General features: G+C 39.1%; 1 protein-coding gene across 1 annotated transcript in view; it reads right to left on the reverse strand.

Moving 5' to 3' along the window:
• The window catches only part of CERS3 (ceramide synthase 3), a 106843-nt gene that overhangs the window by 39227 nt on the left and 53796 nt on the right, over nt 1–13820 (reverse strand). The window contains exons 8-10 of the mRNA XM_019460107.2: nt 11240–11332; nt 8233–8361; nt 5898–6004 (exon numbers count right to left, since the gene is read on the reverse strand). Of these exons, the coding sequence (XP_019315652.1) occupies nt 5898–6004; nt 8233–8361; nt 11240–11332 (329 nt within the window). The remainder of the gene's footprint in view (nt 1–5897; nt 6005–8232; nt 8362–11239; nt 11333–13820) is intronic.

The following is a 13820-nucleotide window of genomic DNA, read 5'->3' on the forward strand; positions in this document are numbered from 1 at the left end:
TGCACACCAAAAGGTCTTCTGCTAATCACGGGGGCGAGCCCTAAGCCTTTTCAGGATAACAAATACTGGTTCTACTGGTGAGTAATTGCCTACCTTATATTTCAGGGATGTCTTGTATTTCAAAGTGACTGCGTAGTTGAAGAAAACTTAATAAATACTTAGGGAAGGCAAATTATGCCTGCTTTTAGCTGTCCAGTTTAGTCATTTAATTTGAAACATATCTGTTCTCAGTTTCAACTGTCCTGTTTCTTGTCTCGGTTCTTTCATAACTAGCTGTGTGAGCCCAGAAATATCTTAACCCCTCACCTGGAAAATAAATCGGGGGTCTAAATGCTTCAATAATGTTGATGACACGAGACACGGGAAGGGTGAGGAACTGTCCCTGGGGGAATGACAACTGAAGGCAAAATGTGATCCTGGGCCGGATCCAGGAGGAGGGAACAAAGCAATAAAGGCATTATTGCATCAATGGACAAAACTGAAACATGGATGGTGGATTGCTACATTTCCTGAAATCGACAACTATTCCTGTGATTCTGTAAAAGGATCTCCCTGTTCTTAGGAAATCCGCACCGAAGAACGAAAGAATAAAGGGACATGATGCTTGCAACTTTCAAATGATTTAGAAAAAATATATATGTACACACGTGCTTGTGTGTGTGTGTGCGTGCGTGTGTGTGTGTGTGTGTGTGTGCGCTGAGAGTGATGGGGCAGTGGGGAGAGAGAAGGGAGGAGAAAGCAAACAGGACACAATACTAACTAGTAAATCTGGGTGAATACAGTGAAGCTCTTTGTAACATACTTGAAATTATCCTGTAAGCCTGGAATTATTTCCAAATATAAAAAATGACCAAATTCTGTAAAAGGTCCCTTTTCTAAAATACCATGATTTGAAGAAGGGTGAGTGCTGTAGTTGTCCTTTATGAACTTATGAACAGCAGAAGTGCCAAGCATGTGGGGTGCGAGGGAAGGAGCTCCAGTGAGGGCACCCTGTCGAATGAGACACTGAACAAACACAGGCGGTGAAATTCACAGTCTCCCTCATAAAGTATGTAACTGGAAAGTCTAGTTCCGAGATACTCATCTGCAGCAGAGGCTCAAGGGAGTGGCCCCAGCTTCAGCAGAGCCACTCTTGCATTGCACAAGTCCCTCCTTTCCTCTGGTGGCTATGCAAAGGGCACTGTACCATCCCATGAGGGCATGGCGCCATGGCACAATTGGACCCATGCTCTGCCCTTATCATTCAGAACAGAGGCTCCAGAGGTACCCAGGGGCACATGGGTAGCTTAAACAGTTAAGTGCCAGACTTGGGCTCAGGTCATGATCTCACAGTCAGTGAGTTCGAGCCCCGCGTGGGGCTCTGTGCTGACAGCTCAGAGCCTGGAGCCTGCTTGGGATTCTGTGCCTCCCTCTCTCTCTGCCCCTCTCCTGCTTGCGCTCTGTCTCTCTCTCTCAAAAATAAATTAACATTACAAAAAAAAGAACAGAGGCTCCAGGCCTTATGACAATGGGAAATGTCCACTGGGTCCTTATTCTTGTTTCCCTCCGATGAGTGTCTGCTAAATGCACTGCTCTACGCTTTCAGCTTTGTCTTGTCTTTTTTAAAACTGTCCTCTTTCTGATAGCCATTCTGAGTATTTATATCGTCACATCATTCACAGAATTCCCTTTCACATGAGGCTTCCCAGAGTACCATTTTTCTATGCCAGTGAGAGCCAGATCACCAAAAGCTGCAGGCTGAAGCCTAGTGAGCCAGTGATGGGGAATATAAAGTTACCACAGCATGTGGACACTTGGAGGTCAGGAAGTTACTTATTTGAATATTACTCACTGTTGGAAATTTTTTTTTTGAACATCCAGTAGACAGATCACATAATATAATAGTCTTCACATATATAGATGAGGTAGTTGATACAAAGATCTCTTCTACCACCGTCGTGACCTCCTGCACAGTAGGAACTGTGTCTTGTTCGTCCATGTATTTCTTACAACATCTAGCTGTGATGAGTTCCAGAAATGGAGAAGTACAGTGAGCCAGCACCACCACCTGTAAACTTCAGCTGAGACAGAGAGCTCCTTTCCTTCAGCTGGAACAGCCTGGACTAAATTGTTATCTGTTCTTGTTGTTTATGGAGGAAATTTTCGAGAGTCAGGGGAGTTGTTTACCTGAACTTAGGAAGGGCTTTCTAGCCTAATGATTCCCTGGAAGTGTTCAGATACTGTTCCAATAGATAGGTACATCCAATAATTCAACAGTTTAGAAGTCATTATTTTAAAACAACAGTTGGTAATAAAGTGTAAAAAACTAAGCCTGAGATTTAAATGGCTTTGAATAAAAATGCAAACAAATGAGGTAAGTAGGCAGTTAGATTAAAGTAATTTGACCAAGGCCAGTTGGAATTCCTGCCTAATGTTGAGAGGAACAGTATTTTAAAAAACAATGTAATTACTTCTTGCTGACACTGATTGAGTAAGAACTGGCTAAGTAAGATTCCAGAAAAAAGGAGGAGAGAAGAGAAGGCACAGTTGTACTAATACAAAGAGAAAGCGATCAGACAACAGCAAATATGCTTGAGGCTGGGGAAAATGTAGGGAAAGTGAAAGAAAGGGAAAGACATGTGTAATGGACAAGCTCTAGTTCTTTCTCTCAAAGTTTCTGGATACATTTCAGAGGGGTCAGCTTTCTCCCCACTCAGCCCTTCATCTTACCACAAAAGGTGCAACAAAAACAGTTGGGAGGAACAGAGCAACTGATGGCCAGCTGCCTCCCACGGCACCTCAAAAATGTCTGAATCTGGAAATAGGTCGATCATCTGCACATTGTTTGGTCCGTAGTAAATTCCATCCCCCCCAAAACTGAACTAATAAAATATCCTTGAAAATTGAATCTACAGTTACACATTTTAGACAGATGCTTGGAGTCAGGCTAACAACAAGGAACTGACTTTTCCTCTTTGGCACCGCAAGATGATTGTGTAACACGTTCAAGCTGATGGGAACACTATTTAAGCTAGAGTAACACACTGCAACTGATTCTTTCAAAAACCATCAAGAACCAATCACCCAAACTTCCAATAGCTTGGTGAAGTTTTCCTCAACCTTCCAATGAGGACCAGTCAACGTCAGCGCAGAAAAATTTTTACCAGCAAAACGATTTTTACAGTCAAGTCTGTTAATACTGGTTTATTTGCAATCCAACTCCCTGAAGACAGCAAACCGTGGTATTGGCTGCCCTCTGCAGTGGGCTGGTGAAGTCAGCGAAGTATCAAGATCAAGAAAATGCCAAATACATGCAACTAATTCTCCTTGAAATGCAGAAATGCTGGCAAGGGAATGACTTAAATCTAGGATTTTTAAAGACGAGGGTATGTGGGAAAGTTCACACACCACCTCCACAATCCCTCAACCCCAGCATGATGTTTGGTTGTTTTCTGGGCAAGATAAGCTTGCTTGTTGATTTAAGACATCATGGGAATGTCTGAGGTTAATATCCTTCATTGCTAAATCAAAAGCCAACCACAGCAGCAACACTTAGAAGCTTCTCAGAGAGTTCCCTGCACTGAGAGCTTCCACGGTGTATGCTTTTTAAAATATCCCCGCAAATTCTTTGAAACTACTCCTGTGGATAAATGGAGTCTAATTTTCCTTCCCTCAAATATGAGCTGGGCTTAGTCACCTGGATCCAATGAAGAACAAGAGGTCGGACGTGGCATGATGGTACTTCTGCAGGTGGGTTATAAAAGGAGACACAGCATCTGCCTAGCTCTCTTATGAGCTGCTCACTATTGAAATCCGGCTGCCATGCTATGGGGAGGTCAGGCCAATGGAGGGTACGCCAGCTGACAGGCCTACCCAAGGTCCCAACTAGCCATCAGCATCAACCAATTGATCCTATGTGTGTTATCTCAACCATGTGGAGTGTGGAAGTCTTTAAGAAGAGTCCAATTCTGGCCACATCTGACTGTAACCACATGAAGAGACTCTAAATGAAAACCACCTAGCTGAGGTTGGTCAACTCCCAAACCCGTAAGTCATAATAATAATAATCAATAAGTGTTGTTTTTTTTAAAAGAGAGGTCTGCAAACTGAGGCCTGGTGGTAAAATCTGGCCTGCAACCTGTTTTTCTACAGCCTGTGAGATCATCTGGGTTTGGTACATTTTTAAAGGGGTGTAAAAGAAACAAAACAAAGCAAAGAATAATATGTGACAGAGACCATATGTAGCCCTTAAATCCTAAAATAGTTATTCTACGGCCCTTTACAAAAAAAGCTCCTTAAACACTGTCTTAAGCCACTAAGTGTACAGATGGTTTATTATGTAGCAACAGATAACTGGAACGCATGGTGTCTTTGGAACATAATAAGAGGAATCGATGGAAAAATGCTGGATTTATAGCATCATAAAATTCACACTGAAAAGCCGTAAGTCAACAGTTACCTGAAAGTCAATACTTATCCTATCAATAATTGCTATCATACAATATTATAATTTCATAAACACACTTGCTCAACCAAAGCAGAAGTGAGGATAATGTGATTCTTCAACCAAGGAGAGTATTTCAAAGATGGATCTCACATTTGATTCTAGGTGAAAATTCTAGATGAATCATCTAGATGATTCTAGATGAAACTTCAAATTCTTGGAGAATTATTAATAACTTCAGCAAACATAGCTGACATTTGCTGAGTCCTTACTATGTTTCAGATGTCATTCTGAACTATTTTATATGTATTATTTTATTTAAGCCTTGTGACAACGCTTACATTTTACATATGAGAAAACTGAGGCACAAGGAAATATCTAATATGTCCAAGATTACACAGGTAGTAAGTGTGGGGCCAGGATTTGAATCCACGCCCAACTTGCATCCATGAACTTAACTACCACACGCTGCTGCTCCTCTCCAGAAAATGTCTAAGTAAGATACTGGTCTATGTTTAAAGCTGTAGCTGGCTTCCATAGGGAGGGCAGCATCCCTTGACCTCTCTGACCAGACTTCCCTGGGGTCTAGTCAAGGATGCTGTCCACCCACTAGGAACCAGGCCTGGAAGTGGGTCTCCATCCCCTTCCCCTGCAACCCAGGATCTTCAATGACACTAACTTTTCTGCTGAGAGGATCTGAAACTCTTAGTCCGGCCCCAAACTATGGCTGGTTATAAGTTCTTTCTTCCAAACCATCAAAGACTTCCTCACATTTGTCCTCTGGTTCCTGTCAATCAACACGTGGAAAATTATGCTTGTCAAAGGGATGACTGTCAGGGGAGACACTATATACGTTCTTCAATCCTTGCCCTTGACTAAATAAAATCAACAGGCTGATCGAGAGCCGATCAATATTGAAAAGATATCCAGAACTTTGTTAGGGCCAGTGATCATGGAGAATGAAATCAGTATCCCTTTCTTCATCTGTGAAGTAGGACTGGTAATACCTATCTTTATGATTTGTTGTATAGACTAGAGCCAAATTATACAAAGGGCCTAATCCAGTGTCTGGCATTCAATTAATGGTGACCACAATTACTGTTATTTTTAACATAGAACATGCCTCTCTTTCAAAGAGCTGCTGATTGGCCAATGATATTTCACTGAATAACTGGAAAAGCTGTTAATCACAAAGATCCATATTCACAAAACAAAACATAGAGTCAGAGCTGCTGCTTACCCATTGGGTTACACATTTCCCACCTCCTTTTGTAATAAGCCTTTTCCACGCTGGAAGGTGTTGTTTTAATTATTTATAAAAATGGCCCCTTCACATTAGTGTTTCCAACTGAACTTGGCACTAACGACTGGACATCAGTGTAAGGAGGAGAGGGCAACACTCTGACTTCGACAACATGCCAAGGCCACCTCAGCACAGTGACCAAAGTCATGGTACAGCACCTTGTCTACTCACCAGAAGGGAAAGACAACGAGGCGGCTGATGAAAAATATGGCGGAGAAGATGAAAAACAGCGTGTTACAAGTTTGCTTCCATCCAGCGTAAGAAAACATCTTCGCAGACTGAAAACAAAAGAAAGCAACTGCGTTCAGATAAAGTGATTTAGTATAAAATTCTTCAATTAAATATTCATAAACGAAATGATACGATGATACCATTAAAGGGTTGGGTCCTGGATCCAAACTTGAACGTGTGGAAAACTAGAGGGTCAGGAAGATGCTTGAAGAAGGCAAAGGCACCTTCTGAGTAAAAGTGATCATAGATATTGGGGCTATTTTTCCTTGCAAAGAAAGTGCTAAGAAAATGACCTACCAACTCTCTTGAGGAATCTGAAAGATCAATAGGCACCATCTTTAGGAGGGTCTAAACAGGGGCAAAAGTTGTACCACGTCTGGGTTCAGATAGAACCTGCCCAAGAAGACAAACACTAAAACCAACTACTCAAGGAAGCTGTGGACTAGGCACCTTCTGGAAGATATAAAAAAATGAGCCCCATTCCACTACTTCATGCTGCCTCTTCCCAGCTGGTGGAAGGTACTGGCCTTGCTCGTCCAACCTCAAGTTAGATCATGGCTTGTGAATCAGAAATGATTCATGATCACTAACAACATGAAGCTGTTCTCATAGTTTATTCACGAAGGGACCTCTGAGTTTGACATTTCATTTTTCTTCTGTTCTTTTTTTTTTTTTTTCTTCACCTAAGAACCCCAGAACATTTCCAAACAGTAATGAGCTAAATTTCACAATATACCCTAAGGGGTAAATATGACTTCTCATATTACAGCTGAGGACAGAAAACAAAGCATTAAGCGATTTGCCCAAATCACCCAGGGAGTTCTATCGTGTCAGTGATAAGGTGGGGGAGGGTGGACAGGGACAGCCCAGTGCTTATTCCCAGTCCCAACAGCTAACTCCCTTTTAACAGCACAGTGAAGCTGTTTTACAGTGGATGTACACCAAAGGCTAGAGGGCTTAGAAGCAACAGAGTAGCATAAAATTCTTAAGTCATGGCCAATATGGTTTTAATTTACAGGCAGGGTTACCGAGATATGATCAGAGAAGGAGGTAATTATAACAGAGATGGCTACATTCAGACAGCGATACATGGGAAAACCGACATAATCCTTCTTTTGCTAAGCCATCTGCTGCCCTGAATAATCTAGACCTTTAGAATGGGATTTACATGTCTAACTGCAATTGCATAGAAGAAACAAAATTCTGTGCACATCTGATATTTTAACAGTAGCCAGTTGCTTCAAAATAGCTTCAAATGACTTCTGGTTACATCTAGAAAAGGGTTTAGCAAACTACAGTCCAGCCTATGGGCTAAAGCTTGTCACTCCTTAAGGATGGGTTTCACTTTTTAAAGGGGTATGAGAAAATAAAAAACAAAAAGAATATATGGCAAGAGATCCTATGTTGCCCACAAGGCGAGATTTACTATCTGGCTCTTCACCAAAAAGTTTGGTGAACGCTGCTCTAGAAAAACAAGATCCTATCAAATTTAATTTCTTCCATACCAACCTATATTCAGGCGATCCTGAACATGAAATGGGTTGGCATCATTTTCCTCAGCTGTATTATAAGCGAAGGTATTTAAAGGACACACTAAGTGGCTCTGGGAAATGTGACCCTAAGTACAGCAGGAGAGCTGGCCGGGAAGAGGACCCTCGGATCACTGCCTCAGGGCAAACGGGAACCAATACATAACAGAAACATGTAGAGAAAACAATCCTAATTTTGTTTTGTTTCTCATATTTTGTGTTGTTTGGGATTAAGAAGACTCTTGCTTTAATGTCCCCTGCTCCAAAACATTCCTTCCTTAGAAAGGAAATGTCATTTAAATAAACATCAGCTCTCATTCTTTAAAGCTGGAGGACCATCCGTGTGGGGGAGTGCAAGCATCCAATGGGTGTTCATCTTTGGCTTAAGGAAATATATGGTATCATCCAATATTAAGAATCCATAATGCCACAAATCCAAGGTTTCCTTTTCAAAGACTAGAGTTCATTCCTTCCTCAGAGACATCAGTGTACTTTGTGAGCTAGTATCTGCGTGCGACTTTTGCAAGTGGGATCCCATGAGTTAACCTCTCTCAAGTACCCTGGAGAAGGATGGAAACTAAAAACTAAAAGATTTCCTTTCTTTAAGCCCGGAGACATCCTCAGACTTCGGGTGTTTTCACGACAGAGAGCCCTGCTAAATCACTCACAGACAATTCTTCCTGGGACGAGACACAAAAACCCGGGACGTGGTATTGTTCTTACTTTTTTTAATGGCAAAAGTTTACCTCCAGCCAAATGTCAGCCACGTCATGCACGATCATCACGAGGGTCCCACTGCGGATATAATTAGCACACCAAGAGAAGCTCATCAAACTAATAGCAGCCAGGTGGTGGATGACATGAGCTAGAAAATCCTATATAATGAGAGGAAAATAGCGGCTATTAAGCAAATGCAGTTATTTCCTAATCACTGGAAGAGCTAACAACAACAACAACAACAACAACAACAACAACAACAACATTTAAAAAAAAAAACCAGTAACTTACATCTGAACGTTTTGAAATTTGTAAAATGCTTTCACTTTAATTCTTAAACACAATCCTTGCAAGGGAACTAGCACATATTATCCGCATCACTGAAGTCACTGAACTCTGAGACAGCATTGAATAGTTGTCATCTAAATCCTAAACATCTCCTAACATCTTTCCACTGCCTCACACTGGATATACATACAACATCCCATCCCATATACATACACACATGAATATATTCCTGTGTATATTTACATCTATCACTTATTCCCTGTCTAATTCCAACAAGGGAAAAAGACAGATACACAATATAGTGAAACTATACAACCATTAAAATAAGAGTTGCTGCATATGAAACAAGTAACAAATGAAAGTGTAACAAATATATTAGCAAATCTAGGCTAAAGAAAGCTATTACAATTGAACATAAAACCTTAAAAGGTTTTCTGCAAACAAAATATACAAATGGCCAACAAGTACACAAAAAAGACACTCAACCCATGGGCTGTCAAGAAAATGTAAATCAAAACCACTTCATCCCCACTAGGATGGCTATAATAAAAATGATGAAGAAAAATAACAAGTGTTGGCAAGGAGGTAGAAAACTGGCATGCTTATATATTGCTGGTAGGATGTAAAATGCTACGGCTACCTTGCAGTTGCTCAAAAGGTTAAATATAAAATTATCATATAGCCCAGCAATTCCACTCTTAGGTATAGACCCAAGAGAAATAAAAATATCTCCATGCAAAAACTGGCCTATGAATGTTCACAGCAGCATTATTGCTGGCAGCCAAAAAAAGAAAACATCCCGAATAGCCATCAAGTGATAAATAGATGAATAAAATGTAGTATATCCATACAGTGGACTATTATTTAGCAATTAAAAGGAATGAAGTATGGATACATGCTTCAACATGAATGAACCTTGAAAACATTATGTTAAGTGAAAACCAGACACAAAAAACGATTTGTTATATGATTCAATTTATACGAAATATACAGAAGAGGAAAATCCACAAAGACAGAAAGTAGATTAGTGGCTGCCTAGGGCTGAGGAAGTTAGGAGGAATGGGGAGTGACTGCAAAAAGGTACAGGATTTCTTGTTGGGGGTGACAAAAATGCTCTAGTACTGACTATGGTGATGATTGCACAGCTCTGTGGATATATTCAAAACCACTGAACTATGTACTTTAGATGAATGGATTGTAGTATGCAGACACCTCAATAAAGATGTTTTAAAAAAACTTAAAGATTTCAGTTTCCTTGTAGCCAAAGTAAAAGAGTAAATATGATACTACTAATAACAGCCTAACTAATTGAGCACTTACTGTATACCAAGAAGTGCTTTGTATGGGTGAATCTGCTTAATTCTCATAATAACCAGAGACAGGAACTATTTTTAGCTCTATTTTACAGATAAGAAAATGAAGATCAGGGGGTTTGGCCAGTTAGCTTGAGATGTTAGTGAGTGGTGAAGTCACAGATTCAAACCCAGGCGTTCCAATTCCAGAGCCTGTGTTTTACCCCCCTCCCGATAGTTGTATGTCTCGTATGTCTCTGAAGACATGCATTTACAAATATATGACATATATTTACATTTAATTTTTGAAAAGGTACCCAATGCACTTGTATGTAATAAAGAGAAACCAACTACTGAAAAATCAAAGGTGGGAGAAAGACAGGATCGTTATAGGATCAACCCACCTTAGTATATCTATGAAGACCTTCTAAAAAGTGATTATTTTCAATTCTCTCCCTTGAGAAAATGGCTCAAACAATTTCATTTTGATGTATTCTTAGCCCAAACTAAAGTTAATGACAGTTAATCCACAGCTATTATTAAGTGTGTGGGAAGGAGATTGTTTCTATCAGATTTTTTCATAATATGTTCTTATACTTACATTCCAGAAGTTTTCTGTTAGATCTCCAGTTAACTGCAGTTGATTGAACCCCTTAATGTGGACAGTGGACACCATCACACCCCCAAACATCATTTATTCAAGCCAATTGGTCTTATCTCCTTAAAACTGAGTTCAACTTAACTTTACTTATCACACAAATTTTGTTACAAACTGACTTTTAAATAGAGAATACCATATGAAGTATATGCCAAGAGTATCATTTGATATGTGTTGCTAACATAGATGATGAAATCTTGTGATTGCATTGAGATTCTAATATGGTTTTCTTTACCAGCAAATGGTTCCTAAACAGTTCTTAAAACGCCTCACTTTGTTATGTGGGAGGATACATTTAACATGCCTGTAACTCAATTTCCCTGCATATAAAGCAAAACTAATCATGCCTGAAGCAAAGTTTCCTTGTAAAGATCTTGGATGAATTAAGGACAGCATGTTTTTAAAACCTTTTGAGTACATCAAAGAATTACATAAGGTAGGTTGTAATCAACTAAAGGATGTGGCCGCAGAATTAAAACTACTAGGACCTAAAGAACATCAAATTCCCAAACCAAAAGAAAAAAACAAATCACATAACGGAGAGTTCTCTTCTCACTGAACAAAAGGCGGGGTGGGGGAGGGTTCCACATTAAAGTTTCTCTAATGTTCCACTACAAAAACCTGCCAAGGCACCAAAGTATGAGCAAGATTTGCATTAATCTATGTGCTATATAAAATGCAAAAAGGCTATGAACTGAAACTACACACATGGAAGAATACAATTTAAAGACTAAGATTTGGGGGGGAGGGTAAAAATTTTTGAAGAAGTACAAGTAGTTTTATAAACAAGATACTTACCTTCCTCTTGACATCAGAGCCAAAGCTAAATATCAGAGACCAATAAAAACTCATCTCCAAAATGTAGTACCAGTACTGAGAAGGCAGCAAGGGCTGAGGAAAATGAGAAATGAGAAAAATTCACTGCTTTAGCATCATCAATAACTCATTATAAGGCATTAAACTATTGTTTATACCTATTTAATTCCACAAAATTACAATGCTTTAAGATTTCAATTTCTGAAAAGGAATCAAAGATAATATTTCAAGGCATTTTATTTCCAAAAGGGTAGATAAAAATTCCAAAATCAAGTTAAATGTTTTATTTAAAAGTTTATAAAACTATGGAGTGCCTGGGTGGCTTGGTCGGTTAAGCACTCGACTCTTGATTTTGGCTTAGGTCATCATCTCACGAACCATGAGATCAAGCCCTCTGTGCTGACAGCTCAGAGCCTGCTTGGGATTCTCTCTCTCCCTCTCTCTCTGCCCCTCCCCCACTGACATGTGCACATGCATGCTCTCTCTCTCTCTCTCAAAATAAATAAACACTTAAAAAAAAAAGTTAATAAAACTACCACAGGTGTGATTGCATTATTTTAGTTGATTAAAAGTTAAATTAGGAAAAAAATTCAAAAATCTTTCCTTAAGAATATTGGCCAGTCTGTTCTGCTATTCCCATAATTTACCTTGTTTTATGTTTCTTGAATACTATTCAAAATTTGATGTCCTAACCTCTTTACTGGTGACAGTTAAGTAATCAGAATTGGCCTATTCTCAAAAAGGGCAGTAATAAAATATACACAATTATTTAAATACTCCAAAAATGTCTTCTGAAAAAAAATTTCTACATCTAGAATTTTACTTAATAATGTTATAGTGTGTGTATGTGTGTGCGGTGCCTATCTTAGGTAAGTTGATATATTACTTGGTGTAATGGATTGTTACACTAATGCCTCCAGTGAATTTCACCTTCTGATATCCATGCACTGGTATAGTCTATGTGACCATGAACTTGATCTTGGGCTTTGGTCAAGGGATCATAAGCAAATATGATGCAAGCAGAGAGTCTATAATCACCAGATAAGAAACCTGAGCTATCCTGCTGATAAGAACAAAGTAGAGGATCAAGGTGCCCACCGCCAAAAATATGAATGAGGACACCAGGGACATGAACCATCCCCTAATCAACCCACCAACCAACTGAAAAATGCATGCACGAATTCATTTAACACAACATGGAACAGAAAGAACTGCTCAGTTGAGCCCAGCTCAAATTGTTAACCCAAATCACGAGCAAATAAATGGTTGTTGTTTTAAGACACTGTATTGAGGATGGTTTGTTAGGTACCAATAGATAACTAACATACCTAAGAAGTTCAGAGTAAGTTGGAAGCAGAAGAATAAGACTGGAGTTTGGCCTACATAATGCCTGAGTATCTTATGGTCTAACCTTTGATTCTTTAATACTGAAGCTAACATATTAAAAGGAATAATTTTCTGGTCAACTAATCATCCTCAGTAAGGCCATAAAAGAATGAGACAGCTGCTGCTTTCTTCTATGTCAGACAAGCACCTATGAGACTAATTCTCCTAGTGAGAATAACTAAAAAAAAAATCCGGGTAAAATGCATAAAAATATCTGTGAGAAGGCATCAAAGAGCAACCAAGGCATCCAGAACCTGTGAAGCTAAGAGTTCAAAGAGAAAAATGCATTAAAAGTGAATCCTTTATTTCAAATGCATCCTTAATTCAAGAAGTACTACAGACCCTAAAGAGGATAAATTCAAAGAAAACTACACCTGTGTATAGCATTAGTGAGTATTTGTCAATTTATAAGCAGCATGGACCCAGAGACTAAGAAGTAGATGAAGTTAAATGGACTTTTGGCAATCTCATACTGCTAGGATGCAAATTGGTACTCAGGGCCAGCCAAGCAAGAAGAGTCCTGGCAAACGCTGTAGTCTTTTATTAAAACCACTAGGAAAATATCCTAGGAATATGGGTAAGTTGTAAATACATCTGCCCTCAAAAAGACTGGAATCAACCTTGAATCAACTCAATCACATATAAGATGAAGGTGATCTGTCTCTATTATAACTAATTGAAGTGAAAGTAAATCTTCTCAAGAGGAAGATAATATTATCCTGAGCATCTATACTTTTTCATATACAATATCTATCATTCAATAGAAAGTTATCAAGCACAAGGAGATAAGAATAAGAAAATAGAACAGACCCATAGGTGATGAAGACATGGGATTCATCAGACCAGGACTTTAACTTTGAAAACTTGGTTAATATGTGGAAAATTTCAGTAAAGAACTGGAATCCATTTAAAAAAAGAATTAAATGAAAATTTGAGAACTGGAAAACAGAGTAACTATAATTTATAAGATATATTTAACAGCAGTTTAGACACTGATAGAAAAGACACTAGCAAACTAGAGGACACGAAATACAATATATCCAGATCTGTGAAGGATCTGAGATTTTACCCTACTTGCAGGACAGCTTGCCACAGTTTCATGGATAATGATTAAAGATATGAAACTCCTGGGTCAGAGATAAAGAATAGTTTATTATTCACAGTAATAGTAGTTGCC

This window comes from Panthera pardus, unplaced genomic scaffold, assembly GCF_024362965.1.
Source record: "Panthera pardus isolate Hobbes unplaced genomic scaffold, ASM2436296v1 HiC_scaffold_24, whole genome shotgun sequence".
Lineage (NCBI taxonomy): Eukaryota > Metazoa > Chordata > Mammalia > Carnivora > Felidae > Panthera > Panthera pardus.